Below are 11276 nucleotides of genomic sequence, written 5' to 3'. Positions count from 1 at the left end.
TTCTCGATACAACTTTGTAATACACAGAATTTCTGCAGTCACTTTAACTTAACTACTTTAATAAACATGCTATAATTCACACACTTTACTTACAGTGCCTACTGCTCGTTTGACTCAGTTATCTCAATCTTCAATCTATCTCCGGCTTATATACTAAAAAAGAGGGCATCTAGCAAATACTGGGATATTCATGAGATTCCTGATAAGTCACGATCCTTCTAGAAACTCCAGCGCGCATGCTCCAAGCATCGCGTAACTTCCGCTGTTGTAACAATACATATACTTAAGGTAAATTAATGTTGTTGTTTTTTATTTCAGCTGTTTTCCTTAATAAAGGCAGTATGCTTAGATGATACAACAGTAAAGTTTGAAGTTTTTTAAATGTGCGGAAGAATGATTCGAGTTTATTTTCTATAATTTCAGTTTAATTCAGTGGTGAAATTTTGTCCTCCCGGCAGGTTAAATGAAAACATAGCAAGTAACATGACATTAAATGCATATGAAAATGAATGAAATTTAAAAGGATATTACACTGGGAAACAAGCATATCATTTGTTATTATAGTATTTATGCATAAATACAAAAACTTCACTAAAAATATCATCATACTATTGGTCTTTACTTTTATATGTACAAATATAATTATTAGTCAAGTTGCATAGGCTTAGCTCTGAAGAAGTATATATAAGAATATATATAGTGTAAAAATGCTGTTACCTCAAAGATATCTAAAAGAGGAAAAAAATTCTAGTCTCCAATGGCAGGTCGAGGTGGAACACAACGACCAAATGGAGCTGCACAGGGAAAGATATGTCAGTTCAAGCTAGTTCTTTTAGGAGAGTCAGCTGTAGGGAAATCCAGCTTAGTTTTGAGATTTGTCAAGGGACAGTTTCATGAATATCAAGAAAGTACAATTGGAGGTAAGTATTTTTATTAGATTTTATGCAAATATTTTGTCGTGTTCTTTAAAAGCAAGTGAATTTTTTATTAATATTTATTTCCAATCAAAGCGAGCTAACCACTTAGGTCAAAATGAAATAATGAGCTGATAATGGGTGTGGCTAATTATATATACATTTCATGCATTCTTACTTATAAAGATAATTTATTGTTGTATCAATTGGGCATTCACAACATTAACAATACTATCAACCTTCAGCCTTCTCAGCTCATGAGATTTAGATCAGGTTTAAATTTATGTACTAATCTAACAGTGCATAACATCCCTATAATAAAAGTGCAGAAGTCAGAAATAGTGCAACTAGATACATTAAACATTCTAAGGAAAACTGTTAACGAAAGTTACATTAAAGAAATAACAGTTTATTATTGTATACACATGTTACAGATTTTTTTTTCACCAGAGGTGAAATTGAAAAAAAAAAAAGTCTGTGACGTAGTGGCCTGATGCATTCTTTGATTGGCTGTACCCTCTGCCGTAGACTGCAGTTTCGCCTATTCAAGGCTCTTCAGCACAGCTCGACTCAGCAATACCATTAGGTCTTAATTATTGTCTTTTGACACTTGTGTATAAAGTTAAAATCATAAATAATATTCAACGTTAAAGTTGGTACACAATTAAAAACATTTTTAATTGTGTACCAATTTTAACGTAGAATATTATTTATTAATTTAATCATTAACTCTCTTATAATGGTTAGGTGTATACAATATCTATGGGGTTTTGTGTCCGTTTTACTTCACCATATAGTAGCCTAAGTTAACTTAGGTATTACTCACATACTGGGTTACTATATGGTGAAATAAAATAAGATTCAAAGCAATATGAAGTTTATCATTGTTGTAATATATAGTAGTTAGTACTATTTAATGTTAAGTAAGAATACATGTTTCTATTTATATAGTTATGTATTAAATGATAAAATGTCTTTGGTTATCAAAAACTGCCTACATGAATTTTATATTATACACGTGTTTATGATATATGATTTTTGTTTTTTGCTAGATTGTTTTGTAGCTCTTTTATCTGTTCTACATTACTTCATGTAGGATTTAATTTCACTGATTACTAAGAGCTTGATAGAAATGATTAAAATGTACAATTTTCTCGATTTTGCAAAAACATTTTAGTTACGACCAGCCTTTTTTAAAAATTTTCTGACAGTGATTTTCAGCAAAATACATTTTCAAAAAATGTAGGTTTATAGGTTATGTAGGTTTTCCTTTTTTTATAGAAGCTTTCTGGAATGAACTATTAAGTATTTAATGTAAATGACTATGTGGTGTTTTTTTTTTATTTCAGCTGCTTTCCTTACACAAACAGTATGCTTAGATGACACAACAGTAAAGTTTGAAATTTGGGATACAGCGGGACAGGAACGTTATCATAGTCTGGCTCCCATGTACTACAGAGGAGCTCAAACAGCTATTGTGGTCTATGACATTACAAATCAGGTGTGAACAATAATTATTTATTTTACAGTAATGGCAGAAAGTGTCAAGATGCAATATTTTGACTGCATCCAGTATATCGAAACAAGTTTGTATGTGAAGCACTTTACAGCCTGTATTTGTTTTATTGACCGTAAATTTTCCACAGTAGTACGTGGGCACTATGACTGTGGGTGATGATCTAATCAAGTCCTGGTTATTAACTTGTTGTACTTTTTTTTAATTATCAAAGCAATCTTACCCTACATAACACTGGTTACTTTTGTTGTTTGTTATAAGTAAGCAATATGTTAAGTTAAAGCTATACCATAGTTCAATCAGACAAGGTAAACATAAACAACAGGTATCACTGTGGTTAGATGCGTGACCAATGGCTAGTAAGCCAAGCTAGGTCTGTCAGTAAAGAGGGCTTCATTAGAGGTGCCACCCCTGACTATTATTATGTATCTTAGTTCATTTATTATATTAATATTTCATATGGAGGGGGTTCATTCATCAATAATATTATGTATTTTCGATTACATTGGATTTTGATGTTTTTCATCTATTAATAAAAAATTTTTATATCCAAGGGGGCCTTTATTGGAAAAAAAAAGGAAGGGTGTGAATTCACCCGATTGTCTGACAGTCTCGGTACAAAGCATAAGTTTAAAACTGTGTAACACGTTATGTTATGAATAGTGTTATGATTTGCTAATTACCTTTAAGATACTGCTTTTTTGCTGTTTGTTTTTAATATGGTTCATCAAAATACCACTGATTTTAATACTGTGCTACTATTGTTTTTTTATTCCACGTTAAAAACATAACATTTATAATTGTAATGTATTAGGGTCAGCCAAATATAGAAATGTAATGTGCATAAGGATCATTATTAACTGTCTAGTTGATATATGAATGTGTTTTTTTTATAACTGACTTTATTTGTGTGTATACACACTCACATATACATATATAAGATTTGTAAGTCATTCACCAGGTGGAAAACAAAGTTTTATAATGATTATCAAAAGCACTGTAACACCAAGAAACATCTTTAATTACTTACAGATGTTTTGGGATTTGTTCAAATTATATCACCAGCATTAAAATATCAAGAAGTTAGTTCACAATATCATAACTACATTAGACATTAAGCAAGCAGTTTTATATGATCAGAAGTTTAGAAAGAACCTATTTGAATGGTAACATTATAATGGAGTATACAATAAAACGTGAAACATATATGTGTTTAATAACATTGTAAAGAGAAAACATTATAAAACAGGGCTTGAATATAAATATAAATACTGCATCTTTAAAATAATGATAATAATCAAATAAAAATGCTGAGACTCTGGAATTGATTAAATTAATGACAACAAGTAGGATTTGAAGTTATTATTTAGTTTTGGGTGATCATTCAAAATGGAAAATCTTTATTTAGTAGAGAGTTCATAATCCATTGTTCTGGAGTCAAGAGTTTTAAAGTATTCAAGAAATATGGGGTGGTTGTTATTCTTACGGGTAGATTAGTTAGCTTATATCTTCTTCTAGCTAAAATTCCCGTGTGCTCCTATTTTTAAGAGGCATGCAGTTTTTGCATACTTACGTAGGTAGCAAGCTACCACAAGTTTTCAAGTATACTTTTGAAGTCTCTCCTGTAAACAACACACTTAGCATAGAATTATATTTAACTATTATATTACAATATGTTATACATTAATCAGAATTTCAAACTTTTTGTCTTATGTTTGTCACAGGATACTTTTAGCAGAGCAAAGTCATGGGTGAAAGAACTCCAAAGACAAGCAAGTCCAAACATTGTGATTGCTTTAGCTGGAAACAAAGCAGACTTGGCAAACAAAAGAGCCGTCGAATGCGAGGTTAGTCATTTATCAGTTATTATATGATTACTTTGTGAAATAACTTGTTCAATTTAAAATATCAATTCTTCATATGTGTGTGGTCATACTATGAAAACGCTGAAAGTAAATTGAATTATGGTAAAAAGAAAGAAAACTTAGACAAAATTACAGCCAGAGTTTAGTTACCAATTTTGAAGTGATAGATTACACAGACTTGCAAATTTAAACTTCATAAAAGTTGTTTTGGTTTTAATAACAGATTTCCCATACTTCAGCTACACAGATTTCAAAAATAATATTAATTTTTTTTTCTATCACGTAAGGATTTTTTTTACAAATTGGGAAGAAGAAAAATAAATTCTTACTTAGGTCAAATTATTATTTCGTTTACCACAACGAACATTTGTTATTATTATGTGTGTTTCTCTTGAGTTCTAGAATGATCAATAAGTCTCTCACGTCGTGATTGGTTTAGAGAAATCTGTAGCCAGTGGTTGTCAACATTTTAAGAATAACAAAATGTGATCCGATTTCAATGAAAATGATTCACTTATGTAATAATAAATATGACGTTTTGTGAAAAATCTATAGGTGATGGAGAAAAATGGATATCATTTTTCGGATTCAGTGTACAGAAATTACAGTAGAACATGTAAAAATTTCAAGACAATAAAACCATCGCAGGTGTGTACTAGAAGAATTGAGATAGTCTTTCCATTTATGAGGTTTGACGTATAAAAATTTGACTTTATTTACGTAAAGATCCTAACCAGACAATTTGGAGGAATAGGTCGAACTCACTTGACCCTCCCAAGTCTTTAAGACCTAAAACCAGAGAAGGGAAATGCATAACCAGACAACAAGAAGAAGAATATCAGTAACATTGGGTCTCACATTTCATTGACTAAATATCGTTGTTCTTGATTATTTCATTAAAACATATTCATCCTTCGGTAAGGCTATTTTCAACAGGAAGAGTATTCTAATTTTGGGAAGAACATCCTCACAAAAGATAATTTACATTAGTTTTTAAAGCCACTTTGACAGCATCATTTAGGGGATTTATGTAAATGCTCTCAAGGAGTTGTATAAATTAATGAAAGTGGGTATTACACTGGAACTGTTTGCTAAGTACAGGACTTTGTAATAATGAACTAAAGAGAATACATTCAACTTTGACATACAAAATTAATTACCACAAGGTTCTAGATGTTTTGTGTTGTGAAATTCAGAGTATCTGACACGCATCTGCTTAAGCCTAATATACTTAGCTAAACTTGTAAGTAAAATTACTTTCTAGTCAGTTGGTTCTACCCAATAATGGTAATCCCTTTTTGATTTGGATCGGAAAAACTGTTAAGGTGTTAAGTGGTTAGTTTCGAAGAATGGGTATGTGTGGTTTTATTGTTATTGTACAATAATATGTTATAATAGGTTTAGTTTCTTCAGTTGGTTTATCTAGTGTTTGACATATTTCTGTAGTTTTACATTTGGATAAAAATATAAGTTTTATAATATACTTCAGGATGCTCAAGGCTACTCGGAAGAAAATGGTCTGCTTTTCATGGAAACATCAGCTAAAACAGCCATGAATGTTAATGATATTTTCTTGGCAATAGGTTTGTATTTTTTTGTTCTATGTAGTTGTTACTTTTGAGAGCTGAAAGTTTTTTTCTTAGGAATCCCCTGCAAGTTGTTTTCTAGATTTTATATCTCTTACTTTTAATTTGAAATGAACAAATTAAATAATTTACAAAAATATTAAGTTGAAGTTGTAAATAAACTGATTTTTCAAAAAGCTTCAAAAAGTTTTCAGTTTAAAAAAAATGTTTGGATTTCACAAAAAATTTATGTGTTTTACGGTGAATTGTCAATATCTGTATACCAGTATGGTTTCTGCTAATAAGAATAATATATATATATGTGTGTGCATGTTTGTGTGTCATAGAATTAAAACAATATTTAATTTAATTATTTGGTGTTTTTACACTTCTGATAGCTGCTAAAAAATGGCTTACTAGTAAACATTATTAGGTTTAACCCCTATTTCAGTTGGTAGAACACTTGCTTGTAGTGCTAATAGTTAAAGAAAAAATTAAATTATCCTACTATCATTCTTTTTCTTACATGACAAATTTGATATTTTATAATATGTTAACTTAAACACCAGAGAAACACTTATCTTTAAATCTGTGTTTGATGTTGAATTCTTATGTTCTAACTGAAGTTTTTGTGCAAGATTTTTTACTCTTAAATATACGTTTCGTGAACACCAGCTCAAAAATTTGGGTGAGGCTGAAAGGTTAAAAACTGGAATCTTGTTGCAGTAAAGGGTTACATAAATGTATTGTAACTCCCATTTATTGTATTTTTTTCCATATTAGTTTGGATGTGGGTGTCTTATCTCTAGCTATGAAAAACTTATTCCCCTTGTCACTCTGTTGAGAATACTTTCACACTCCTTATTTGGTAATGCTCAAGAATATAAGTCGTCACTTAGCAACAAAGCTATCACCTGATTGTTCTTAGGCCAGCTATGGTGTTTATGTTGAATGCTCAATATTCATGTTGATTTGTTAGAAAGGTTTGTTAAAACTTTATTACTACCAAATATCTTTTATCAGTTGTACACTTGAAAGAGTTGAGAATTTGTGTTGGTGTTTAAAAAGTCTTAAGTGGTGAATAAATGTTAATTAATAAATATTATTTTGGTATTTTAACACGTATATTATCTACTTGGCCTTAAAACATAAAGAAAAATAAACATTTGTTAGGACCAAATACCTTTTATCCTATGTACAGTCTAAAGAGTTGAAAATTTTTGTTGGAATGTCCACACTATATTTTCTGCTTTCTGACCTAGAATACAGTGAAAAGGCTCAAGAGTGCTAGTTAAGTTTCTTTCAGAGTTCACACTACTTTTTTTATGATAACATTTCATTTTTCTGTGTAGTTTTTACTAAAAATATGAGGATTAAAGAATTACTTCAAGAATGATGAAATAAGTGAAGAGTAGGTGCATTTTGGGGGTACAGACAAAAGTTAAATTGTATAATGCTCGTTAATCATTCAACAATGGTTTCCCATCATTTTTGACAGGCTTTTATGCTAGTATAGCTTATAAAACTGACACAGTACTTGTTATTTGTTGATTAATAATTCTTTCAAAATATTAATCATGATGTAAGGTTACAAATTCATACTCTCTCTGTAAGAATTCTTGCTTCTATACCAATTCAAATCAGACAGTACCTCTTTCTCCTGATCATCAAGCATAGGTTCTGTGACCTTCTGTAAGTACAATATTCTATCAACACTTTCATTGGAGAGAGAGAGAGTTTCCCATGTATACAAGATCCAGAATGTTTGCAGCCATGTGAATCAAGTAAAATGCAAATTTCGTATAATTCTTGTGGTCATTGCGGATTTGCTACCATTCAAGTACTTCTCAACATCATTGAAAATATGCAGAACAAAACCAATTTTTGAGATATCTGATTCACAAGTACTTCTCAACATCATTGAAAATATGCGGAACAAAACCAATTTTTGAGATATCTGATTCGGTAATTGTGATCCATTTAGTGAAATGGTCCAAAAACCTGATCAATTTTTTGTTTCACACCCAAACTTGGGTCTTGATTACTCTTTGTGGTGAGCATGACTTCCCCTGATATTGCTAGAGCCTGTCAAACAAACTAATTTGACTGTAAAACAAAACACTGCGGAACCCAAACATGTTTCTGTACTTACTTTTAGAGAGATATTTTATCTTTTCTTTGTCTTCTGGATGTCACTAAACAGTGCGTACAGAAAGTGGACTCGCTTTACAATATCTTTGCATTGCAACTTGATTACTAAGTCTACCTTCATCTTTATAATATTAATTGCAATATAAATTCATGAGTGGTATGGGATGGTTACGGTATTTCCTTTGAAGTAATTGTCACATTGTTGGCATTGTCTCTTACAACACATTAGCTCATCAGCACATAATCTAGGAATTTGAGATAGAGTGGGGCGTTTTGGAAGTACGCCAAGCTCCCTTTAGGTCAACAGACCATGTTATTTGTGTTTTGGTTTCTCTGTTCACGCATTTGACTGTAGATATAATTTCCTCATTGATTAACAGTTGTAAGTAGAATTGTAAATACTCTTCATGTAGAAGGAATGTCTGAAAGTCTATTATAAAAGTGATGATTTGAAACAGCATATAAAAATAGATATTTATGAAAAATCATTATAAATATATAATTTTTTATTTTATTTGTCCTTTAGCAAAAAAACTTCCTAAGAATGACCAGTCAACTGGGGGTGGAGCCAGTGGTCAAGGACGACGCGGTGTGGACTTAAGTGAAAATCAGAAGCCCGTTTCTACTTGTTGCAAATGAGTATTCAGTGTAATTTTGTCGATTTGGGAATTGTCTGGACATTTTTTTTTCTTCACAGCACTTAGTGCTAATGTACAACAGCTGCATGTGTACCATGTAATGTATATATATATATAAAGAAATATCCATTCTTTTCACTTGATGATGTATAGTTCTTATATAGAACAATTGAATAAGACCATTTGAATGTATTTTAGATGGGTAAAAACCACATGAATTATGTATGCTGTAAAACTACTTAGCAAATCTTTATGAAGTACTTGTTTCATTAACTTTTTTTTTATAATAGGTCATTTATCAATGTTTTGAAGTAAGAGAATATGGAGTAATTAAATTCATTGTTCAATTTAGTGCGAGTTTCACATCTTTCACTACGAATATTTGTTAGATTAAGTTTTCCAACTCGTTTATAAACTAAGGACATTTCCAATTAAAGGTTTTCATTACTTAAGGAAAATTTTTTTAATGATATTGAACATAAAATTTAAAAATATTTTAAGATAACCATTTCCATAGTTTCTTTTGGTTAGTGTCAGCTTTTTTTTTTTTTTTTGTAATTCTGGAGTAACTTTCAATCTAAAATTCTTTGATGGCTGTCTTATAGAGACATCTAAGAATAAAGTATAAGGCTTTTGGATGAATCACTCATCAATGACGTTTTAACCATTTCAAAGCTCACTGTAGTTGCCATTCAAAGTTAAATATCGTGTGGCAAAAGCTTTTGTCTGTATTATGTTAATGTAAGATGTTTCAAGCTGTACATAAAAGTTTCATATATTGAATCAGTGAATAAAGAAATCCATTGTATTTGTTTGTATGAATATATTCAGTAGTAGTTGTCAAATTTTAATAAGTAACAAGAAATCGGCGTTTCTCTCATATTTTAAACGTTTTAATTCAAAAAAAGGATTTTGTTGATGTACTGGTGATGAAGTATTTCATATTCTGTGTACTCAGACCTAAGTTTTTTTTTCTATAGTAATATTCGTTATCTATATTAATAAGATTCTGTGTTTATCTGTGTGTCACGTGACTTCTAAACCGCTGGTCGCACCGACTTCTAAGTGGTACCAAACGAATCGTCTCAGGTCTGGAGGTTTGCACAAGAGTCAAAATTTTCACCCCACCCCTTGGGGAAACCCGGGTATTTCACTCAAACCCCTTCTTCTAAACTGCTGGAATCATTGACTTCTAATCGGTGCTAAACAAATAGTCTCGGTCCTTACGTTTGTACAAAGGTAAAAACTATTCACCCAACCTCTTAAAGAACCCGGGTATTTCGCGAGGACTCTTTTTACCATATCAACGTATTACAATAACGCCTTTACAAGAAATAATTAAAGCCTAATTCAGTACTGAGTTAGAAAACAGCTACAATGTTTCAGATATTAAAAAAAAAGTACATTAGTTAGCCAGACAATCACACAACAGTTATGGCTGTTGCATAGTAAAGACATATTATACAGTATAGGTAGGTTTGTTTGTTTAAAGTTAAGCACAAAGCTGCGCAATGGGCTATCTGTGCTCTGCCCACCCCGGGTATCGAAACACAATTTTTAGCGTTGTAAGTCCGCAGACATACCACTGTGGAGCGTATAGGTAGGGAAAAATAAATTACTAACAAAATAGCTAAATAAAAGGTAGTAACTGCCAACAAAATTTTTAATTGGGCTTATTTACCGAAAAATAAAAAAAGCAATGTAGAATTTACAAAAATCTCGTGGTCTTTAAGTGTTGTAACAGCACATAATCAAACTATATAATAATAATACTATCAAACCATTGAGACCTATGGCACACACGCCAACAGTGCCATTATAATGCTAATTTAATTTCTTTAACCAAGTTACGAATGCTAATTAGCAGGCCTACTTATTTACGTGCTCTAATGTAAATCCCCTTTTATTTTAATTGCCTCGTTAAACTTGATTTCCTTCAGCAGCTATAATTAAACCAAGTTCTCACTTAATCCTGTTTAAATGTCGTGTAAGTACTCAGTATTATTGAAAACATTTCAAACACGATATGTGTTGTTAGCCCCATACTTCGTTTTTCAATCTCATCTTTTGGCTCATTTAATTCAACATTTCAGTTTTATTCCTGTAAGTTTTCTTATTATGCTTCATTTATAATACTAAGCTCGGATTTTTTTGGTGTTGTAAGTAAATGAATACGTCCACCTTAATGATTTAACGAGTCTGGCCAGGTATCTTGACTCGCAATCTGAGGGTCGCGGGTTCGAATCCCCGTCCCACCAAACATGCTCGCCCATTCAGCAGTTGGGGCTTTATAATATGACGGTCAATCCCACTATTCGTTCACTGCTAAATTAGGGACGGCTATTGCAGATAGCCCTCGTGTAGCTCTGCGCGAAATTCAAAACAAATTTTAACCGGTGTCATTGAACTTCTTTACTCGCTAATAGTAGGTAAATATACAATACCGTGTAAATTAAGCGAAACTTGATTTTGTTCTTTTTAGTCGCCTCTAAAGTCAAGGCAAATAACTGGTTACTTTTCACAATTGTAGGGATGTACTTGGAGGTTTCTAAAAATGATAGAGTAGTTATTAGCGTGTTACACTTTCTGTCTGTGAAGTTAATTGTTATAATTCTGACTCGATTGAG

The 11276-nt window shown here is 31.4% G+C and overlaps 1 protein-coding gene across 3 annotated transcripts in view; it reads left to right on the top strand.

Moving 5' to 3' along the window:
* The window catches only part of LOC106467212 (ras-related protein Rab-5C-like), a 13672-nt gene extending 4197 nt beyond the window's left edge, over nucleotides 1–9475 (top strand). For all 3 annotated transcript variants that reach the window (XM_013927538.2, XM_013927537.2, XM_022395346.1), the window contains exons 2-6: nucleotides 752–920; nucleotides 2264–2415; nucleotides 4155–4277; nucleotides 5785–5878; nucleotides 8538–9475. In XM_013927538.2, the coding sequence (XP_013782992.1) occupies nucleotides 758–920; nucleotides 2264–2415; nucleotides 4155–4277; nucleotides 5785–5878; nucleotides 8538–8650 (645 nt within the window). In that variant the 5' untranslated portion in view covers nucleotides 752–757 and the 3' untranslated portion in view covers nucleotides 8651–9475. The remainder of the gene's footprint in view (nucleotides 1–751; nucleotides 921–2263; nucleotides 2416–4154; nucleotides 4278–5784; nucleotides 5879–8537) is intronic.
* Nucleotides 9476–11276: the final 1801 nt, after the last annotated feature.

This window comes from Limulus polyphemus, unplaced genomic scaffold (genome assembly GCF_000517525.1).
Source record: "Limulus polyphemus unplaced genomic scaffold, Limulus_polyphemus-2.1.2 Scaffold2529, whole genome shotgun sequence".
Lineage (NCBI taxonomy): Eukaryota > Metazoa > Arthropoda > Merostomata > Xiphosura > Limulidae > Limulus > Limulus polyphemus.
This window is presented reverse-complemented; position numbering and strand designations above follow the sequence as displayed.